The 23,098-nt window shown below is 45.6% G+C and overlaps 3 protein-coding genes across 5 annotated transcripts in view; all 3 read left to right on the plus strand.

The window, feature by feature from the left end:
* Positions 1-9,190: 9,190 nt before the first annotated feature.
* Positions 9,191-9,569, plus strand: LOC143433531 (uncharacterized). Its single transcript, XM_076910920.1, has 2 exons — positions 9,191-9,493; positions 9,549-9,569. Exons 1-2 carry the CDS (start codon positions 9,191-9,193, stop codon positions 9,567-9,569), a joined length of 324 nt encoding a protein of 107 aa, XP_076767035.1.
* A 630-nt stretch (positions 9,570-10,199) lies between these two features.
* LOC143433596 (uncharacterized) lies at positions 10,200-14,765 on the plus strand. Its single transcript, XM_076911053.1, has 6 exons — positions 10,200-10,265; positions 10,351-12,408; positions 12,658-13,882; positions 14,000-14,047; positions 14,180-14,673; positions 14,727-14,765. Exons 1-6 carry the CDS (start codon positions 10,200-10,202, stop codon positions 14,763-14,765), a joined length of 3,930 nt encoding a protein of 1,309 aa, XP_076767168.1.
* Positions 14,766-19,746: 4,981 nt separating this feature from the next.
* Positions 19,747-23,098, plus strand: part of So (SIX homeobox 1 protein sine oculis) — a 30,987-nt gene continuing 27,635 nt past the window's right edge. For 2 of the 3 annotated variants that reach the window (XM_076901670.1, XM_076901687.1), the window contains exons 1-2: positions 19,747-20,407; positions 22,642-22,924. In XM_076901670.1, coding sequence (XP_076757785.1) covers positions 20,120-20,407; positions 22,642-22,924 — 571 coding nt within the window. In that variant the 5' untranslated portion in view covers positions 19,747-20,119. The remainder of the gene's footprint in view (positions 20,408-22,641; positions 22,925-23,098) is intronic. The other variant, XM_076901679.1, reaches the window with a different exon arrangement.

Here is a 23,098-nt window from a genome sequence, read left to right on the forward strand (position 1 = left end):
GGTGCCTCTCTCTTTTTCGCTCTCCACCTCCTCCTCCTCCTCCTCCTCCTCCTCCGTTCTGCTTCTTCTCTTCGGCAAACTTCTTCACCTCCATCACGGTTCTCTCCTCATCTCTGCGTTTTTGTCCCGGTACTCGCTCTTCGCTCTTGTCTGGTTTTTTTTCCATTTCCCCCTTCTTTCTTTCTCTCTCTCTACTTCCTCGCTGCTCCGTTTCTCCTCTTTCTACACTTTTGTTACGAAGTTCGGCGATCCTGTCAAGACGAAGGCATTTTCGGAATAGGACGCGACGATTTGGTGTGTCTAGTGATAGGGGTTCTGGTTCTGATTTTATTCGAGATATTTGAATTTTTCTCGCGTATTTTTTGTAATCAGTATTGGATGTCGTTATAGAAATGTAGTCGTTTGTGTTGCAATTGGGCATAGAGTGGAATGCGATGTATACTCACGCGATTCCAAATTAATTTTTATACTTTATACAAGAAGTAATCATTAGAGGAGATCAGTCACTCGCGTAAATCAAACTTCACATTATCTTCATGGAAAGGAGTTGCTAGGTTCCCACAAAATCACTAACCGTAGAAGGAAATTGAGTTAATCATTAATCAATGTTCCCGAAAAGTTCAAATATTAAGCCCAAGAATTAATCTCGAATCATTACTTGTATCAATCAGTCGCCCACGTATCACGAACCCGAGTCTGGAACCATTACGCGTACCAAAATTCACGCAAAATTCCCGAACTCCATCAACTTAGTAGCCCGAACATCCCCATTGACAAGCGCCAAAGAGATCGATCTCCGTGCGACTCCGGTCCACCAAAAGAAGCGACGTGTGCGGCTTTCGAACAAAGACGATAAAGGTGGAAGTGGTCTGTTTACAAGTGTTTCGACTGTGGTGTCAACCGGAAAAGAAGAATGTTCGATAACGTAACCGTCCCGTAACCAATAACGGGAGGGGACCGGGAACAGATTTTCCCGTTGGAAAATCTGTGAAGCGATACCGATCGGGCAGGTTGGCCTGCTCGACTGCTCTAGTCGCCGAGTTCCCTTAACGAGCCGGATCTCACGACGTAAATTACAAATAATAAATATCCGGCCCGCAAGCTTTATCGTGGCCGAAAGATCGGGATTTTAGGATCGGATAGGGCGCCGCTGTACGCCGCGATGTGGGCGGGCATCGGGGCCCTTCTACACCAGGGAGGGCCCCCCCACTGGCAGGACGCCGCGTGGTGCCCCGCTGTCTTACCTGGCCGTTTCTCACCCCTCGTCACCTTCGAAAAAAACAATGCTGCCAACGGGGCACACCTGACCCGCGAGAGGAACGGCCCGCGAGGTCTCGTCACTCCTGTTGTCGATTTTTCAATGCCCAGCTTCCGCGCCCGTGGCACTTTAACCCTTCGACTACGGCAGACTTTGAGACGCATCAATCTTTTATGCCACATAATGAAACACTTTCGCATCCATTGGCATCCTCTGAAGTCCTCTCACTTCTATGTAATTAATTACCTCGGTGATGACTTAAAAATCATTCTGAAAAACAACTGGATGAATTTCCTTCCGACAAAGTGTTAATCGTAATTATCGCCGCGTTGGTCCACTAGCGAGGAGGATCGCAACGATCCCGAGAACGAGCCACGAACGGTCGCGACTTGTTACAGCTTCTTCGGGACGTGTTCCAGAATTTTCCCGATTTAGCAAGAGCGACTGGCTGTTATCGAGATCCCCAGGGAGCGTCCTTCTAATCCGTCGAAATTAGCATTATTCCCGTCGCGGGTACGTGGGTGTGGAACAGGCGGTCCGACGTGTGATAACTTTTCGACAGCGGCGGCCGGACGAGGACGCCGATAAAGCGGGAACTGGCGAGCGTAGGAGCGAAAGGGGTCGAGGGGGATGGGCCGTTTTACACGCATTCACGCACGCACGCGACCGCGGCACGATTCACGAGACAGGGGACGGCGTCGTGCGTGTGCCCGGTGCACCACGTCGGTCTGCCTGCGTGCAGCGGGTGTGTGGGTGTCATGGGGTGGCCACCTGTCTAGCGAGGTATGCGCCGATAGCATCACCGGAGAGAAAGAGAACCAAACGGAACGAACGCCCAGCGCTAAGCAAAGACAAGGGCGGTAACTCACCCCGACAAATTATAGAGTGGCCAGACAGCGCGATTCTCTCCACCTCTTTCCGTCTATTCGCCCTCTATCTTGCTCATCGTTTCTCTTTTCTCCTTTTATTTATGTATAACCGTGTCCTTTTAATTCGCCTTTTTTTCTTTTTTTCTTAAATTAATTAATTCAAGCACCGTCCATCTTAAGTCCATCGAGTTCTATCGAAAGCTTTACTATAACGATCGATTATGATCGCATTTATCGCGTTTCTTTTTGTACGTTCGGAGTAATTAGAGGAACGGGTAATGTGTGGTGCCAGTCGGATGATCGAATCGGAGGATTTAATTAGTAAGAAGGTGCGAAAGAACTGCGCCAGCCAACGGTGGCGTCATTTATGGTAAATGGGTCATGGTTTCGCGACGGATAGATTGCGAAATTGTGGCAGTTCTTTGAACTTTTCTTGCGGTGAAGGAAACCGATATTTCAAGCGGCCGTATGTAATTATTGATATTACGTCGTGGTGAATGCGACGAACCAGTAACTACGGCCATCGGAGGTGGCTCTAGATTTCTCTGTCAAAGCACAGATCTCTCTGGACCGCGATTACCCTCAACGTTTGATATCCATGGAAAGAAAAAGAATGGTAAAACGAGAAATAAAAGCGCTTCACGGTGAGACGTTCGGTGTCTACAAGACAGTAAGGCTGGTTCCCATTTGAACTCGTAGCATGATTGGACGTAGTTAGTTCGGGACCCAGGCAACACGCATCCCAAACTTTGATTAAACGAGTCGCAGGGACCCGCGGCCCGACTCATTTGTCTGCCGTCCGCCTCTCTTCCCTCCGCGTCCTCTACTCCTCTTCCTCTTCTCTGGCGCTCCTCTCACCCCCTGTCTTCGTGAGTCCACCACCGGTACCAAGAATCGTAACGATTCCTTGAAATTCGCCCGCGAGGGTGGTCAAAAGTTTTGGCTGTTCGCCGTTTAAAACAGGTGCTCGTGATCTCTATCTGGAGTCGTACTCGTATCGATCACGCGTACAGATTCGAAGAAAATCGGCGTTTTTCTTTTATCTAGAATCGTCCTGCTTTGAGGAAATTTTTTCTAACGAGCGCTAATTTTGGGAGAGCGACAAAGGGTCCAAACAGTTCGAACAAAGTTTCAATTAAAGTACACGATTATTAGATTTACAAAAGGGTTGGTAGAATATTGTTACTCCTCTGTATCGTTATTACTTGTACAGCTATTAACAGATGAAAATAAAACGTAACGCGTAACAGAAGTTCGACTCGACTCGAGGCGATGAGAGAAACTCATCTTTCCCGCAAAGGTTCAAGAGCGTGGCGCAAAGTACTGTATCGGCTTATCGCGCACGAACGATTTCCGCGGCGGAGGTTCCAGGCTGTTCCGCGTGCTTGACCGACTCTCCCGGTTACCTTGCTCGATCCGCGCCGGTTAGCCAAGATAATACGATGATTACTGAAAAATCCTGTTACGGCGAATACGACGCGGCAACCGGCCGCCGGTCAATGATTCGACGCGCGTCCAGCGAAACCGATTACCGTTATCGATGGGTGCCTGCGACGGGCGGAGGCCGCGTATGGCTGGACGCGGAAACAGGCATTCCGTAAACGGATAATGGTACGCGTGTACACGGTCCTATTCCCTTTGGAACATCTGTATGGAAGCCGTCTGCGGGACGTGGATGGCGGTGATATCGGGTTACTAACGTCATCGTTGCCGATGCGCTGCTACGAACAGAGGGACTCTCGAGCGACGAAACGGAAGGACGGGGACGGGCCTGGACCACACACGGCCCGTTTCTACGGGTGCGAACTACCGTACGCGATTCCTCCTACCTTTACCGGCTGTTCGCTAATCGCGTTCGTTTTTCGAGTTCGCTATTTGCTAGCTACCTCGATGTAGGTGTTCGGAAGCCTGAAATGCACGAGCCGTTTATTTTGATGACGTGTGATCCGATTAGTTGGGATAATGTTTTTTTATCATTAAATTTCCATCGATAAGAACCTTCTTCTACCCATTCAAGGAAAGTCAGATCGATCTTTGGAGAGTGACAGCGATTGAACATAGTAATGAGACCAAGACGAATCGATTTGCCAGGCCAAAATACCCCTGATGCATGAATTTCCAAAAACGGAGAGTTTCGAGATAGGTTGGTATCCGGATCGAAAGCGTGTGACAGATGGAAGAATCGTCGAAAGAAAGCGTCGCGTGGAATTGGCACCACCGGAACTGTCCCGAAGGAAGAGTCGCGTCGAGAGGAGCGGTATCCACCCTCGGACGCGAAAAAAGAAAGCGAAGGTGGGACGTGTATACGATTCCCTAACGGCGATAAACGTCCCGTGGCTGGTCGCGGAGGTTTCGCGTGACGGAAACACGCGAGAGCGTTGCATACACGCGTGTCTCGTGGGGCGACGCATCGCGTCGCATAAAGTAGGTGGATATGGCTGTCCCTGCGAGCAAGCGCCTCGTAGATAAGCAATTACGATGGAATCCGCAGATAAGGGGACAAATTCGAATTCCAAGATTCGGGGCTCCGATAGGATCGACACGAGCCCTGCTCTCCCTCCCGCCGTTCTCACCCTTTCACCTTCCTAAGTTCCCACGAGAACTTGCCCGCCTCCTCTTTCTCGCTTCTAGTTTCTCCGCTCTCGTGCTCGTAATTTCCATCGAAGAATTCGCAGTTCCTCCCGTACGCAGCCGGTAGCTATCGCCCAAACGGTTCACAGCATCCGACGATAAAAAATAAGGAGTATGAGATATCTATCAAGCATTGAAATTGCATTTACGTAGGTGTTGATGGTGTTGATATGTGAATTTAGGCCGCCCGCGAACGTGTTATATATCTACCATAGTAGATATCACGCTATTTAAAAAGGAAACAGAATCAACCCCTAGTAACGCGGAACAATGTACGATACAAAGGAACGCGAGGTTTTTTCCTCCCCTGCAACTTCGTATCGCCGTATCGATATCATTTTTGCTCCAATAGCATTCGAACGCGGCGATACCGCTGTTATCAACGGGTACGTACACGGTACCCACACGTAGGAACAATGTACGCGTACATTTACATAGGCAGAGGAGAGCACAAACGTATCGCGTTACGATGGAGCAACGCCCATCGGTTTCGGATAGCATAGAACGCACGAAATCGGCGAGCCGCGGCTCGCGCAATACGCGAAACGCTTCGCGTGGATACGTCCGCTGTTTGACACGATCGGTACCACCGATTGCCACTTTGACGCGTGTACATATTGGTACCGCGACGGCGACAACCACCACTTTTACCTTTACACGGGTCGCGCTTATCCATCGTACTTTAAGGTTCAGTGTTCTCCTCAAAATGAAGGTGATGCTTAACTCCTTGTAAGTGCTTAGATTTGCTCTTGTGATACTGGAACCGCCTGGAATACTTATCGCTTTGATTCGTTTTATATTTCTATTGATGAAAGTCATTTACACATACAAACAAACATATGCAATGAGTGGAGTGCGCAAATATATTTTAAACTTTACCATCCACGTTTTCCTCATTTCATTTATTATTTTTCAAATTAAACATTCGACTGGCACGATCAAGTAGAAACGAACAATTCACGTAAAAGTTGGTTAAACCGTTCTGGTCGCGCAGTTTCGTGGAATATGTATTTATTCGAGATTCTGTAGAACGTCTTTGAGCGAGGTACGCAGAAAGTGATTTATTGGGATTATTGTTCGGTTTCTTGAACAATTCGAACGTTCGCCCGAGCGGGTTGCGAATCAACGTCTTCTGGGAAGGCAGGGAAACCGGAAGTCGGGCTCGTACCACGAGATTTATAGTCTTCCGAGTGTCTCGTTGCTGGCTCATGCACGATACCCACCCCGCCCACGAGCAGCAGTAGATTACGCGGTTTTTGCGCCGTGAAGCATCCTGTATACGTTCCCCTAGGCGCAGAATTTATCGATTATATAAACAATAAGGAAATCCTCGAACGAACGAGATGTCGAGGGGCTCCGAGGAATGGTTCTGCTTTCTGCGACCGGTCTCCTCTTTTTACTCGTACTTTCCACTCTCTATCGCTGCATAAACTCACGATTCTCTGCTGCTTTTATACTCTGATCGTTCACCCTTTTTGCGGGCATCCACACCTTCGCGCCGATTAATCTAACACGATCAATCTGATCTTGAGCAAAGAAAACGAAGGTTACGAATATCTAAAATACGCATACATATCTAAAAATATAATCCTGGCAAAATTCTGATCGATAACATTAAGTTCGAACAAAGTATCAAGTATCGTGGACCACCGATATTCCACGGTACTTACAGCAACTAAGTTATTGGTATTAACTTGGAATTAAATCATACTACGTTCAAAAGGGATTCGGAATTTTGAGGAATTCCCCAGTCGTAATATCGATTATTACTGCCCCCGATTTTACCGATACCGTTACAGTATCAATTATTATCGGGGTTGAATTACATTTGCAAATGCATACATACGCAGTTCGTAACCCCGATTTGATTTCCACCCTCCTCTCCTCTAAAGTTCCATATTATTCCATCGCACGAGACACCACGAGTTTACGCCTCAGGCTTAATTAATTTAAAATATAGTTCAAGTCGCAGAGGAAGTGACACGCAGCCACCAACGAATGCTCTCGAGCGAGCGTCGCTGGTAACGTAATACGGAGCCGGACTACTCGACCGATCTGACGGTAAGCTTGGAATAAAATCGAATCGGTGCGCGGGGATGCATCCGTACAGCTGGAACTCGTTTATGAACGAAATGTCCCCCTTTTTTAGTTTCCGCTCGAGTCGATTGAAAATCGGGGGGGGGGGGGGAGGAAGCGGAAGAGAAAGGCATCGCCTTGATCTTTCCCCTTTAGGGTTGCAAGCTAATTCTACCTGTACCATAAATATGGAATTCTGGACCCACTCGATTTCACCGGCTTCCTCTCTTTCTTTCTTGCAGTTTTACTTCCTCTTTCAATTAAATTATTGACCCTTCGCAACTGGCGTATTTGAGGGACGCACAGTTTTTATTGCTGGTGGACGTTAACAATAGAAACTATTGCTGAAAATTACAGGAATAAGTTTACACTTTCCTGATTGCTAATCGATCCCGATGTTCCCTTGTATCCGACTGATACGCTACAATTGCGATGTTCCCTTAGAGGTGGAGGAGAAATGGTATAACAAATTAAAATATCGTCTGTTAAAGTTGTTCCGTCGGAATTGAACGAAATTAACAACTTATCGTAAAATTGGCAAGTCGTATAAATTTCCATGGTCGCATTTAGAGTTTGATCAGAGCCAATCCACGTTTCCGAGAATATTAACGGGCTTAAGTCACAGCGTTGAAATAAATATTCCTTATTTGATATCTCCAGGAGACGTCTTCTTTCGTTCACGAGGGACGAGAAGCGAAAGGCGGATGCGCCTGTCCAGAAAGCTGAATAGTCTCCTCGCATTGGTCCATCCGCGGTTTCCATGGACGCGAATCATCGATCTGTTCGCCGTTGACGTTTGTTTCCGGTACGGAGCATGCTCCAATGGAACTCGGTCTCTCTTCTCGTTCAGGAATTTTGTTATCCGGAATCGAGCAAACATAAAGAATCATTTGGCCATCGGATCTTCCCTTCCCCTTAACCCCCTCTAATTTACGCGGTACACGTCTACACCTGGTTAACTAATTTTTCCTATTCATACATCGAGGCACATTATTTCGATACAAAATAACAACTGCTCGTTTAGTTTAAAATAAACAGGTGTTATTTTTTGTTTCTTACGTTAGAATGTTTCCAACATTTTTCTAAGTTCTGTCCCCTTCCACGCCCGAATTTCCAAATGCGAATTAAAATGTTGATTTGTAAGGAATTGTGCCAGGAGGCGATTTCTCCTCCGTTTTAATCGATTCAATTAACCGTGCAAATACGCAATTATCAGAATTAAAGGAAGCCCGGATACTTTTCAAATCCCTTGAAACGAGAACGCGCGAGCGGAGTAGTTCGATTTAACGGCCCGAGAATCACTGCCTCGGAAAGTTCTACTCATTAAGGCATTATCCCCCCGCGTCTGTAGCGACGCTCTGCGACGATACGCAATCAAGTGCATAGACCGAGCGCGCACTTAAATTACTCCTACGGAGTTGTCGATGGTAGGACGAGAACTTGGCTCGTTAACGTCCCCGCGAAATTACGCTGTCCAACTTCCGTTTTCTTCGACGCGGCGCTCTCGAATCGGCTAACGATCCGCGATGGGAACGCGGGCTTTCTAGCCGGCTTTTTAATTGACGGGAAACAATGTTCGTTGTTTGAGAAAACGTGATACTTTTTGGATTTTTTTCGCAATTTTTTCCTCAGCGAAACAAATGTTTTTAGAGATTTCATTCAATTTCAATTCTGATCGAAGTAGATGGGGAAAAATTCTGGGGATTTTTTCATTTTCTAACAGATTCAGTAGCAGATTTACAAATGCAATTTTATACGCATACGCGTTTTAATTGGTTGACTAGTTGACTAAATAAATGTTTCCTTTAATTAAAGAGAGTACGAAACCATAAAAAATGATACGTTTAAGGGTTAAAATATTGCAGAGCGTTTTATTTCCACTAGGAATTCTGTGATTTCACTTCGTTTGTTTCTCCGTTCTTTGTTTCTGAGAAGTACTTCATACGTATGAGAAAATTTTTTCGTTTCCATTACAACGGAATAATGTGAGTTATTTGGGAAGTTTTTTTTAAGAACAGCTGATTTTTCGGAAAATGTAAAATTATTGGGAAGAGACTCTTAAGGAATACAGAGAGGTTGAAATTTTGAAGACATCGGAGATGAATGAAATCAAGACGATAACTAGACGATCTTGGCCGATTTTTCAAAACTCCTCGCGGGTATCGTTTTACGCACCGATCATAGAATAGTACTGTTTATACGTCGTTTAAGTTCTAGAAGTTAACTATTAATGTTTTTTTTTATAATTATCGATTGTTTCTCGAGATATTTCCTAATTCACCTAAGTACTCAAGATTTCCGCGAATAAATTCCTATTCTCGATAACGAAGGCGTACAACTCCGGCGAGGTGAGAATATGGGAACCGTTTCGATCGATCCTCGATCAGTGGTCGCACGTGAAAGGGGAGCCTTCCTGGGTGGAAGTCGTTATGCCGCGAGATCCTCGAATCAGGGTCCAAACGCGAATGAACAAGCTCCCATCGGAATCCTCGAAGATCATTTACGGGGTGCGTTGCAATCGTCCCCGTCCGAGAGTCAAGAGGGAAATGGTGGACGACTTCCGGCGCAGAACGATGAATCTTGTAGTGAAATATTGAAATTCGCTTATCCAAAGGGAAAACGTGACGAACGAAAGAAATCAGCCCGTTGCAAACGCAGGGTAACGTTTGCTTTGTGAACATTTATAGTTTACGAAAACTGACCCCCTTGTCCAGGCGAAATTAATTAGCAATTAAACGAAATAAAATTGGTTAAACGTCTAACATATTTTCCTGCGTTTATATTTATTAGGAATTGTAAATTGCGAATAAAAATAAAATTGATGGGATTTGGGAGCTAAGGTATCTAACGCAAGGAGCGGTTACTCGCGTCCCCTATTTCCACTTCGCACGAAACTAACAGAATGCTACTCATTTGATTTTGGCAGTAAATTTATACATTTTTTGGCAGTTATTTATTAATGTACTTTAAGGAAATTCACATTTTAAATCGTGATATAAATCTATTTTTCTAAGAAAACGGCTACTGTTTTTCTGTTCTACCGAATGGTAATAAGGATGGATTTGGGTTAGCCTGGGTCTCAAGTACAGAATTATCATTCTATATGCCCATCGCGTATCTATATTAATCGACAGCGGAAATCGAGAGTCGATTCGTGTATGTTTCGGTAACCGTGGATCAGCCGATTCCCCATTGTTAATTAAATGCTCTCTCAATCATCGTTCAAAATGCCGCGTCGCTGAATAGTCGGAAATGACATATTCCGTTTAAATTATAGTAATACGTTCAAAATTCTAAGTATCCACGATCTCGAACCAATTCATTGAACACACCGGGATATTATTTTAATAATTCACGTCGGAACAATGAAAGGATTCAGGACATTGGTGTTGCAGGATCTTCCTTACGTTTTGCCATCTAAAGGTTTCCAGGTACGATCATTGATCCATCGACATCATCATCTCCTCGATTATCGATTCGCTAGTATCTTATAAAGTATTCTGTTTTTCGGAAAAGAACCGGCTCGTTTCGAATTACCAATCGCCGTCGTCGCAACTGCACACGAGTCCTTCTTCCGGTCGATTTTGGAACTTCTTCGAGTTCACTGTCAAGGAGGAACCTTGTCGCGACGTCAAGAAGTGTCCATCGTCGAAGGACCTCGTCTCGTCCACTTTAGCTTCCTCGAACGAGCTCGATGGCGGCTCGAAGCCTGCGTCGACAACGATGACATCCACGGTAGCCTTAAATTCAAACCTGTACGGTTACCAATTGGATCTCAGATCGACGCCCATGAATTGGTTGAAGATTCAGAAACCATTGAACCAGGAGAACTTAATGTCCTTGTTGGATGGGAATCCGGTGCCAAAGACATTGAAATGGAAGTTGAAGGGTTACAAGACTCTTCGAAATGAGCAGGCTGGTGATTTTGCCTTCGTACCAGGAGGAAAATCTTATGATCTCGATGTTCTGTCTCGAAATGAGTTCGACGAATTGGTACCATTGAGCAATTATCAGAATAAAGTGAGAGGTAAGCAAAAAACCGTATCTTCGAAGACAGAAGACAGTGGTAGTTTACTTTTGACGCCAAAAGTAATTGAAAACCCGGAGGAAACGGGACGCGCAAAAGACTTGGAGGGATGCAAGCAGATTTCTTTACACAATCCGAACAATAAAGGAGAGTCTCGTACAAATCAAGAAATTTCCGCGACACCAACGCTAGGTACCATTTCGGCCGTTAAAATGGAGGATGTCAAGTTCTTGCCGATCTCGAAATCAGAGATACCGACGAGCCAAATGAAGGATCGCACGCAACCGTCGGCTCGGTATTCTTCGGAGCCACCCAAGAAAATTCCAAAACCTTCCGCCCCCGTGTTTAAACAAAGCGAAGAGAAATCGCAGGTGGTCGATGCGACGAAAGAGGCACCTTCGATGGAAGCCAGCACAGAAACGAGCACTTCTCAATCTGTAAAAATTGAATCAAGTCTAAAGAACGAGGAGGCTCCATCTATCGCTAAACCTTCAGATCCAACATACACGCAAGTGGAGGAAAACGTTACCTCGGAATGGTCTTCCATGGAGAATCAAAGCATCGTCCCAAACAGCGATCCGATTCGAACGAAGGAAAATGGAATGGAAACCCACGAACTGCCTCCAAAAGTGCCTCGAGCCAAAACAGGAGACGGGAACCATCGAAAGAAGGCAATGCAAATGGAAGGTTCTCGTTCCATCGCTGAAAACGACCAGCAGCCAACCACTAATCTCCAATCGTCCACGTATTTTGCACCGCGGCCATTCAAACGTTCCACTCCGACAACGTCTCGCAGGGAATCGTCCAAACTCGAGAGCAGGCTCGATTACGAATCAATAATTGGAATATCGATTAAGCAGAATCCAGAATTGAAGATAACCAGTCCTAGTCGAGGACAGCAGGGTAGAACCTCACCCTGCGCTGCGACACAGGCTAGGCTCCAAGGTGGTACCGGAAGTGGTGCACCTCAAAGCCATCAGACTGGTCTTGTGGGGGCTAACGGATCGTCGATGGGGAGTTCCGGTGGAGGCTCGCGGAAGCCACCTTCGTCTTATCCGCCGTTCACAACACGAAGATCGTCCTCGAATAATTCTTGTTTGTCGAAAAAGTTGGAGGGTCTTAGTGGGTCACGAGGAACGACCAACTCGAAGAATTCCAGTTCGAACATATCTACATCCAGCGCAAATCCAGCTAGAAAGTGTAGAGAACACGAGGAGAGGAAGTGTCCCAGGAATAGGAACAACAGGCGGAAGTGCGAGAAGGAGAGGCCTAAGTGCAAGAAGGAGAGCAAGAAGATCTGTAAACGTTACTGCTGTCCTGCGCTCCAGACGCCAACCGATTGCGATTACAGTAGATTCCAGTGCCCGAAGGACAAATGCAAAAATAACGTGAAGAGGAACGAAAGAAGGATAGATCCTACGTGTCTGCCGCCGGAAGAGGACGCGCAGGAACACGGACGGGAATTTTGCACGAAACCGCAGAGAAGGAGGGACGATTGCAATCAATCTTGCAAGAGGGAGAGAAAGTGCAATAGAGAAAGGTATGGAGTCTCTTAGAAATATTGTAATTTGGTTAAATGATCGATTATTTATTAATTATAAAAAGTATTCATTTGGTAATTTTTATTTTTCATAATTCAAAACAACTGTTTCTATATCCGAAGAAAATATGTTTATATCGAATAAACATTTGACATTCCGTTTATGGATTCTATTCTTTTTTACAAAAATTCTGAATTAAGGATCTACCAAATATTAACGTGAACATTCAATAGAGATCAGAGTTGTAACCGAGAGCGTAGCTGCGATCGACAGCTGAGGAGAAGGTCGTGCCAAAGGGAGGAGCGTCGGGACTGTTCGCAAAGTGAACAAGGCGGACGTGAAATTTGCACGAAACCAAGAAGAAGGGACACGTGCAAGCGGCAAAGAAAATGCGAGGATCGAGACTGTGGCAGAAGATCCGCCAAGTGTACCGGAAGAAGGAATTACACTCAATCCGCGTGCGCGAATCCAGCGAAGTCGACGAGAACGATAAAACGCTGCTCGTCCCTGCCAGCTTTTGCTGTCCCTCTGATCGGTGTGAGATCGAACGGAGAAACGAAACAAAATTGGTTCGGTAGCCCGTCCGTAGACCGATTTTATGGGAAGAAGGCGAAATCGTCGTCATCCTGCAAGGACTCGAAGAGTGACACCAGTTGCAAGAGGCCACCAACCAAGTGTCAAACGAAAAAGTCGAGTTGTGACACTAAAAAAGAGGATCCTTGCAAAACAGTGAGAGGAACTTGCGGCGCGAAGAAAGAGGATCCCTGCAAGAAGGTACATTCGAGTTGTGATACGAAAAAGGAGGATCCCTGCAAAAAGCTAAGAGCGAGTTGCGATACGAAGAAGAAGGAGGATCCTTGCAAAAAGGTACATTCGAGTTGTGATACGAAAAAGGAGGATCCCTGCAAAAAGCTAAGAGCGAGTTGCGATACGAAGAAGAAGGAGGATCCTTGCAAAAAGGTACATTCGAGTTGTGATACGAAAAAGGAGGATCCCTGCAAAAAGCTAAGAGCGAGTTGCGATACGAAGAAGAAGGAGGATCCTTGCAAAAAGGTACATTCGAGTTGTGATACGAAACAGGAGGATCCCTGCAAAAAGCTAAGAGCGAGTTGCGATACGAAGAAGAAGGAGGATCCTTGCAAAAAGGTACATTCGAGTTGTGATACGAAAAAGGAGGATCCCTGCAAAAAGCTAAGAGCGAGTTGCGATACGAAGAAGAAGGAGGATCCTTGCAAAAAGGTACATTCGAGTTGTGATACGAAAAAGGAAGATCCCTGCAAAAAGCTAAGAGCGAGTTGCGATACGAAGAAGAAAGAGGATCCTTGCAAAAAAGTACATTCGAGTTGTGACACGAAAAAGAAGGAGGACCCTTGCAAGAAGGTAAGCACGACGAGCTGTGCTGCTCCTCCCAAGAAGGTGGATCCTTGCAAAACTGCGAGTAAGACAAGCTGCAGTCACACACCGAGGAAGCAAGATCCCTGTAAGACTGGGAGCAAGACGTCCTGCACTCACACACCGAGGAAGCAGGAACCTTGTAAAACTGCGAGCAAGACGACTTGCAGTCACACACCGAGGAAGCAGGAACCCTGTGGCAAAGGCAAAACCGAAGATAACTGTACCAAGAAACGGGAGCAAATTTGCCAGGGTATGTCATCGGTTTTGCTGCCTAGAAATAGAAGATATGATTATCTCGACAATTAACGGAAAAGGCTTTAGATAAGACATTTACGTCGATTCGACATACATAACAGAGAGAATCGTTTTCTTGTCGTTTCAGACAGAAAAAAGATGTGCTCCGCGCAGAGCTCCCAATCCGAGTCCGTGAAAGAAAGAGCGGAAAGAGAGCGGAAGGAGATGGAGGAGTGCAAGAAGGGCATCAACGATATAAAGAAGAAGAAGAAGAAGGAAGAGAAAGAGGCTACGCCCGGTTTGGAACGTGTCATCAGCCCTTGCAAACAGATGACGAACAAGGACTCGAGTACCTGCAAGAAATTCGCGAACATCGACGTCCCCTTCTTTATGAACACTGTGTCGAGTGCCTCCGTGTGGCAAGATGGCAACAAATTGTTGAGCGTTCCTTCGGATCGATTGTATTCCACCGCGAAAATCACTAATTCCGACGGTGAATTGGGTCTGAGGACTAATTTTTGGAATCTCAACGATAACGACAATTTTGATTTCGATGAAATACCCTCGGTGGTAGTGGTGGACAACGAAGATGAGGCACTGCAAGACAATTTCGAGTCGAGCTGGTTCCATTCGTGGTTCAACGCAAATTAATACTAGGAACATTTATCTTCGAGGTTTTATATGTTTTTATGTAGTCCCACGATGGTCCATCTTTGAAAATGAAAAAATGGTAAACTATACGTCGATGCAAGATAATTTTATAAACGGAACGGAAACGTGTGCTGCTTTTGAGTCATTAGAAAAGTCTTTGATGATATTATAAATGGATATGTATTTTGACTTTATCGTAAATTGATGTTCTCCGAGATAATTAAATCTGCGTCTACGGCAGAACTCCGTTTATATGAATCTGTCGATGGAGAAACGATGCATCTAACTAGATTACTTGAGTTTAGATAAATACGGTTCCATTATATCGGAGAATATTATGAACCGTCATCGAGGTACCTCTGTTCAAATTATTGTCGAACTTGGTGGCATTTTTTCAGACACTATCCACATGGTGCGACTATCATCGAGCAAGAATATCACCAGGCTGTACGACCACAGTACCACTGCACGTAGTTACCGAATTCAGAATGATAGGCGCACGAATGATCCCTGGATCGATATTGTCCCGAGGCAAATTTCGTCTCGAATGAATACGAGTGTCGCGGCCAGTTACGAGATGTCTTTGTAGAACGAACGAGCAACCAGGACAGAGGCGTGCACGTGAATGGAGGGGTAGCAATTATGGGTTATTCAGGTCTCGCCACGGGATACCCAGGGTGCCGTCAGCATGGAATTTTTCGTACGCGCGTATATACCTGGCGCCTCTCCACGGCCCCTTTTTACGTAGTGCATAATGCACGGTGAACGGTGTCGCTGCCAAAAAGAGGAGAGGCCAGAGAAAGAGAGAAAAGCGCGCGGACGTCTCTGCGGGGATCCCCGCGCTCTGCCACTTATGGGAACGTGATACGAGCTTTTCGTTGGATGCTCTCTTGCGTTTTCGCATTGTTGCGCAACCACGTCGCCCTTCCTTTGCGTTCTACGCTCCCGCCGTTTCTCTCCTCCCTTTTCTTGCCCTTTTTTCTCTTCCATTTTTCTGTTCCCCGGTGTGTCTCCGCGCCTCCTTGCCTCCGTCGACAAAAGGAATCGATGTCAATGCGAACACGCTCTATACTGCTGCCGTCTTCCTCTCGACTTCCGGCTTGTCGAACGAGACATTGGAAATTCATATTCACTAAGAATGTCGCGCTTGGATCTCTCGATGATATTCTGGTGATAAATGTTGTTACATGGGTCTGACAAAAAATTATCTGGCTGATGGGAACAGTTACACTAATAACTGACATAAATAATGTCGAAAACGGAAGTTATACAATTATTTAATTAATATGTACATAAACTTGAGGATAATTCTCTAAATATTTTGGGAAATGGAATATGACAAACGTAAATGAGTAACACGTGACACAGAAATGATCTTTAACCAGACACGTACAATTACGTACGTATACACGTCACGCACGCGGATATTTTTGAACAAGTTGTCATCGAGAAGATCGAACGGCTGATTTCACGGCTGCTTAAAGGGGGCGAGGAGAGCCGTGAGCATCTAGACGTCACATTATGATGTCAACGACTTCTTCCTGGACCACAAACCGCTCCGCCGGTGTGTCCAGGATGAATGGTGGCGCCACGGGTGGCATCCCGTCGGAGAGAACCGTATACAACCACTGGAAATGTGTCAATTTCGTCAGAATTATTTGAATCCACGCGAGAACGTCCACTTTCCGACAATCCTTACTTCAATCTGCACAGAAATCATTTTTTTCAACTTTACATTATCAAACCCTCCGTCTAATTTTTTCTAGTTTCAAAAGCAATACGCATCTCGATGAAAAGGAGGAACATACAAGGGAAGAAAGATTGGAAATAAACAATAAAATTGTAAACGCGAATGGGTAAAAGTGTTATCTGATAAATTGCTCGTTACGATAGCTGATTTCGAAACATTTAATTGGATCCTTTTGTTACGCGCATTGAACCATTCATAAAAAGAATTACTGAAATTAAATATATAAATGCGATTTAATGCTTTTAAAGCAATTGTACACGCAACAAACATTTCGTTACATAACACTTTTATCCGTAAATTATTTACGATCGACGCTGAAATTCAAGAAGAAAAAAGCAAAATGCAAACTGGACTGAAAAGAATCGCTCGATGTGGCACGTGTCAAGGAAGTCGCTCTTCCCGTGAATTTTTTCCGAGGAGGTCCGATGGAAAGTTATTTCTTTTTTTGTTTTAACCATCCAAAGTGACCGCGTGACCCGCGGAAGTGACGAAAGGAGAACAGAAGGGTTTTCCACGGTAACACATGCGGCGCTCGAGGAACGTCCCACGTCAATCAAGAAAGATGGAAAACGGTGCGTGCAAAGCAAACGACGTTCTCGTTTCGTTCGAACTAGGCTCCGAGCCAGGACACACCGGGAAATCTGGTTGGCAGGCATTATTTTAGGGAGCAAGGCCTTGTTTTTCCAAAAGTCCTAGTGGGTTTGAGAAAACAATATGTCCTTTGTTCCGCGCGCCATACGATTTTCCTCAAAGCTGAGCATTGGTACGCGTAGTTAAAAACATTCGAGATGACACTCTGAAACATTTCGCTTTACTTTGTTGCTACACTCCTATTTCGTTTAACTCTAATACATATCTTCTAAGCAACAAATTTCAAAACCGCGGGAAAAATGGTGGAGAGCATTTGTACGTATCGTATGAAATTGTGTGTGTATTTTAAATCTTAGAGAAGTGTGCACGTTTTTAGCGAAGTATTTTTAGAAGTTACGTAAGCCAGAAAGTTTTATCAGTTGCACGGACTGCTTCTAACCTTCAAGTACCTTCGTTACGAAACGCGTAAATCTTTTTAGGGAAGCATGCGTTATACGTTTCGTTAATGTTTGTGAAATTGTGCGCGAGTTTCTAAGGTTATGTAAAAGGTAAAATTATTCGTTCGTCTTGAATACATTCGTACGTTGGAAATGTTATTTCTCTACTTGATATGTTATACGAATGGTACGACGGCAATAACATCGCGTTTCGATTAGTCTGCCACGTAAATGGAAAACAATGAACGTCAATTTCTTCGCCGCAAACAAGTTCGACCTGGCCATTGTGAAAAATCGATTTATGGCACTCGCATGTTTATGGACGCCTCCACGGAAGAAGAAATATAAAAGGTGCTTAATAACAGAAGTTGTATAAAGTTTCATGGCAATATATTTGTGCTGCTCTTAAATCCCATACGGACGGCATGAATGTGAATTAACGTGCCGTTTATTCCAGACGGCGACGAAAAAATCGATTACGTTAAAGCGATGGAAGAAAATGAGAAAATACATTTCGTTTCTCGAATAGGAATATTTCGAGATTCAAGGTCGGATTTAACGACGCGTGAGATGAATAGTTTTTTCACGCGATCAACCGAAGGAATCGCATCGATTTCGAAATTGGTGCTATCGAAACGATGCGTCGCGTAAAGCTTTCGAAATAGGAATTCCGGTGCATCGACTATACAATTGTATACGTTTCTGTACGATCGCGCGAGATATTCATAGAAGACAATTAAATAGCTGGCTAGTCGTAGAATTTAACGAGCAATGGAAAAGAAGCACGTCCGTCTCGGGATGGATTCGTCCGATTTACTTGCGCATCTCCTCAACCACACATTCACATTGGAGAAAGAAGCGGGTTTGCGTCGGGGGTGTAATGAGGCTTATTTATTGCCGCGCAAGGCTCGACCAATGAGGAGGCGGGATGGTGGTCGTAGCCGTGCCCAACAGCCAATGGTGGTACGTATCGAGTAGCTGTCAGAGGAGCCACGCCTCGGCCAATCGGCGCTCGGCTGCGCATGACAGAGTGGCTCGGTCTCGGAACACGCCGGAGCGGCAGTCCCTTCTGGTGCGTGCGTAGGAGAACGTCTCTCTTTCGCCCGGTCACGAGAGAGAGGGAGTGTGTAAATCTGACGTTTCGTTATCATTCTACGGACTGTCTTCGTTGCGACGAGTCCTCCTTCCATTCGACTTGGACCGTCGCGCGTGGCTGTTGGTAGTCGTTATGCTCGACTCGTCGTCGCGTGTTACTTTTCATCGGGAGTGTTGAGAGTGCGATTATAAACAGTGCGTTTCTCGAAGCGTTGTTATCGAGTGTGTTGTTTGTGTCGCGTGCCCTTCGAGAGTTTCCACTCGGAGTCGACGACAACAGTTGGAAAAGTAACTCGCTTGTGGCCCGATAAAAGAAGAATCGAAAGAGACAGAGAGTAGGACGGAGAAAACGGACTATTTAACACGCTCCTAATAATAGCCGGTGCGCGTTCGTACGCGAGTATACTAAGCGCCTATAAATACACACCTACCACGGCCCGCGGAAACACGAGCCCGTGGATTTCACGGTGCAACCTGCCACGAGGAGATAGAAAAGACGCGAGTCGAAGGGGAAAGGGGGAGAATAATCTTGAGGGAGGAGGGCGCACCTGGCGCTCTAAGAGAGAAACTTGCCATAATCGGATCTAGTCGGAGGCAGTAACGCAAGATAATCGTGCAGCACGCGGGACAAGGAAGCGATAAAACGAGACGGACGCATAGACACAGAGGCAGAGGGAGAGGGAGAGGGATAGAAAGAGAAAGAGAAAGAGAAAGAAAAGTAGAGACAGTGAAGCAATCGGTCCACCGGCTGTTCGTGCGTACCAGTTTCTGAAAGCAGATTAGAGAATAACCGCAGCTAGAGTCAGATTTTATTATTCCACGGGGTATATCCTTTCTTTTTTACTCTCGTAACACGAGAAACATCCCATTGGAGAGTTCGTCGACGGCCGAGCTTGCAGCAACTCTCTACCAGCGGTAGCCTAAAAATATCTCCTTCCTGCATATTCTGACGCGTTTATATACCGTCACGAGAGTAGCGCGTTCTTCCTTTGTGTTGCCGTGTACTTTTTAACCCTTCTGCTTTCTCCTCGTTCGAAAGCACACGACCACTTTATCGCACCGGCTACACCCGGCTCTTCTGCGATCCGCACGAAAATCCCTATAACGACGACGCGTAGCTCGGCGACCAATCAACGGGGGCGACGTTATCGGAAGTACGCGTTCGTTCGCTAACAATTCGACCCGCGATCCGGCGAACGCGTTTTCCCGCAGGAAGAAAAACGATGCCTCGCAGAAAATCGTACGAGGCGGATCGTCGTGGATGACCATCGAAAGGTATGAAGTTCGTCGATCAGTCCATTACCGCCGGTGGCTCGTACGCAGCTGAGTATCCGCCGTCGGAACAGTCCTCGACAGGAGTAAGTGTCGTCCGTCGGCTGAGCGATCGGTGCGCGGATTATTCCTCGTCGTGGGACGCACGGTATAATTCGATTTCGTAGTAAGGGGTACGAAAAGGGAAAACAACATAGTGAGTGAAACGAAGTGTACAGGCGAACAGTGGTCCACGGTGGAGGGTGGAGGGAACGGTGTGCAAGGGGTCGCCGTGGGCCCCGGAGATGATGCGATGATGGCCTACGGAGGAACCACCGGAAACGGAGGTGCAATGGGACCTTCTTCTGGTGGTACGGATGTTTTGGGCTCGACCGGTGATTACAGCCCGCAGGGCACACCGACGCCTCTCACGGGGCACGCCGCTGGACCCGTCGAGGCGACTACCTACGGTCCTGGAACGGGACCCGCGAGCTACAGCCCCCAGGATAGCCCCGCAAGCTCCGCCGGCGGCGGTAGCGGTACCAATGGTCAGCTTCCGAGCTTTGGATTTACCCAAGAACAGGTCGCCTGTGTTTGCGAGGTAAGTTTTACCGATTGAAGTGTCAGATATGAGCTTGATTTTGATGCGCGATCGATCGATTTAATCGATTTGGCGCGCGCGCGACGTTCCACGCCGAGTATCCGACGGAAGGTTGTTAAACTACACAATTCGCTTAACGACTCCGGATGGTTTATCTATTTATTTCCATCGATTTACTTTTTAACGATGTAAATATGAAATTTGTGAAATTTTTGTGAAAATTCAATATTTGCGAATAATATTTAACGCATTGGCTAGTACGGACAGCTGTTCGTAAAGTATTTAACAAGTCCGGTTACTTTAATTTGCGTGGTTTATGAATACGATGACGAAACTGTCCCTGAAATTCTATGTTTTGTCAGGGCGTATTCCGCGGTTACAACGTTGTACGCAGCGCGCGCCAAGATTCACTTGCATGTCACACACCTAATGGAGTTCGTACAATTTTACTGCAACCATAAATTGTTTTGTGTGCGACGTTTTAACGCTCCTCTCGCATCGAACATGTACGTGTTGGAATTTGTTTCTTACGTGGCCCGGATATTTCATTTGGACCACCGTTGTTGCGAAACCTCGAATTTAGCCAATACGAATCGAATGATAGTTAACGTTAAATGAAATTTGTATATAATAACGATTCGATAACATCACGTATTTTGTATAACTTACGATACTAAGAACGAATAGTTTTTTCAATAATCAATAGTTTATAAATTATGGACATAAATCAGTGTCGTAATGTAAAATGAAAATGATAAAACTAGGAATGCGCGAGGAACATTGATATCTGCACACATTTTCCATATGTGCGTTATGTATACGGCTAGACGTTTAACTCCTTGCCCACGTCACATGGATATTCTGTTTAATTTACGGCAACGTTTCGCGTTTTCGATAAACGACCGTGCTGTCTGCTTAGAATGGAATCGTTTAACGGGTAATTACGCCCGCGTCATAATAAAGAGGCTTAGAGAGTAGCCTAAGCGTTTACGATCGTACCTACCAATAACTCAAACCTATCGTTACCAGTAAAAGCATTCCATACGTTTGACATGTACCGTTGTCGAAACGATCGGACAATTTATAATTAAAGTTATTGAATTTAAATTCAAAGTATATAACTTTCTTTCTCGTGTTTAAATTGAAAAGGGGGGTAACACGGACTAAAGAAAATATATATAGTCGTAATTACACGTGACGTTCGTGGAACTTGAACGGTTACCATGGTTACGAATAATTCGTGGACATCCCGTGAGACGTGGGCGCTAGTTGTCTTGTATCATTCGAAGTAAACGGCGAATCGATTCGTTCGTGAAAGAACGAGCTATCGATATTTTTCGGTTCGCTGGGTGGTGTTGATCGTTTCTTGTGCCACGTGATATCGTGTGTTACGAGTTTCGAGCCCTCGTGCAAAGACTAATCGATTCTCGAGTTCGAGGCGGAACGCTCGACGAAACGAGAGAACGAGAGAACGAGAAACCGTTCAACAGTTTAGTTTGTCCCGGCACATCGGTTTGATTTGTCGTCGATTTATCGAAAATGATTGCGCGATCGCGATTTCACTCCGCAGCCATTTCTCTTTAGCTTTCATCGCGACTCGTTTCTCATTAAATAGCGGGATTTCGCGCACGCATCTCGTGATTAATTATTCGGCAAAAGCGTCGCGCGTATAAACTAGATGGCACCCGGCGACGCGAATGAAGAAGTAACCATGGCAGGTGCACGAGACTCGTACCACCATTGCATTTAATGGACGCTCGTTTTCGGTAATTTGCCTGTAATGAGTAGTTGAGAATCGATCCCGTCGCCGCATATTACTTTCTCTTCTTTTTTTTACCCCAATTTTATCTCATGCTTACGCGTAATGGGAATTTAAAGTTTTCATTATTTTTTATTTTTTTTTTCCATCGCGTGTTACGAGTCTTGTATCGAAAGATGGCGCGTGAAAAGGGCTCACCACTATCGATGAATTCATCGAAGTGTCGTCTCCCTCGATAAGTGAACAAACAGATGTTATTATGTCCAGATGTTTGACATATTTCCTTTTTTTCTTTTTTCTTTTTTTGTTAACTTTGGAAGAACAAACAAAAACACCCTTTTCGCCGAGTGAAATAGATACGAGACGAAATAATAATTATTACGATTGAGGAACATACAAGATACACTAGAATAAGAGGAGATCGGGATGAGTTCTGCCGACTAACAGTGTGCCCCCCCTGTCTATCGTCTTCAAGGCGATGGTGTCGTCTGTCCAGGTTCTCCAGCAGGCAGGCTCCGTGGAGAGGCTCGGCAGGTTCCTATGGTCCCTGCCGGCGTGCACTAGGTTGCACCGACACGAGAGCGTGCTGAAAGCCAAGGCGATCGTCGCCTTCCATCGGGGACACTTCAAAGAACTGTACAGGATCCTTGAGAGTCATACGTTCAGTCCGCACAATCATCAGAAACTGCAGGCTCTCTGGCTCAAGGCTCATTACATAGAGGCCGAGAGACTGAGGGGAAGGCCTCTTGGTGCAGTCGGTTAGTATCAGACATTTTTTTCAAATCGTCCTTATTTCTACGTTGGAAATAATATATTTCGCTAAAATATCGATAATACAACTTAACCTTCAAAGTAGAACATTAGGTTTTTTTTATCCGAAATGAATCGATTGCTCAGGGAACGTGCGATAGACGACAGCCATTATATTTGTT

This window comes from Xylocopa sonorina, chromosome 1 (genome assembly GCF_050948175.1).
Source record: "Xylocopa sonorina isolate GNS202 chromosome 1, iyXylSono1_principal, whole genome shotgun sequence".
NCBI lineage: Eukaryota > Metazoa > Arthropoda > Insecta > Hymenoptera > Apidae > Xylocopa > Xylocopa sonorina.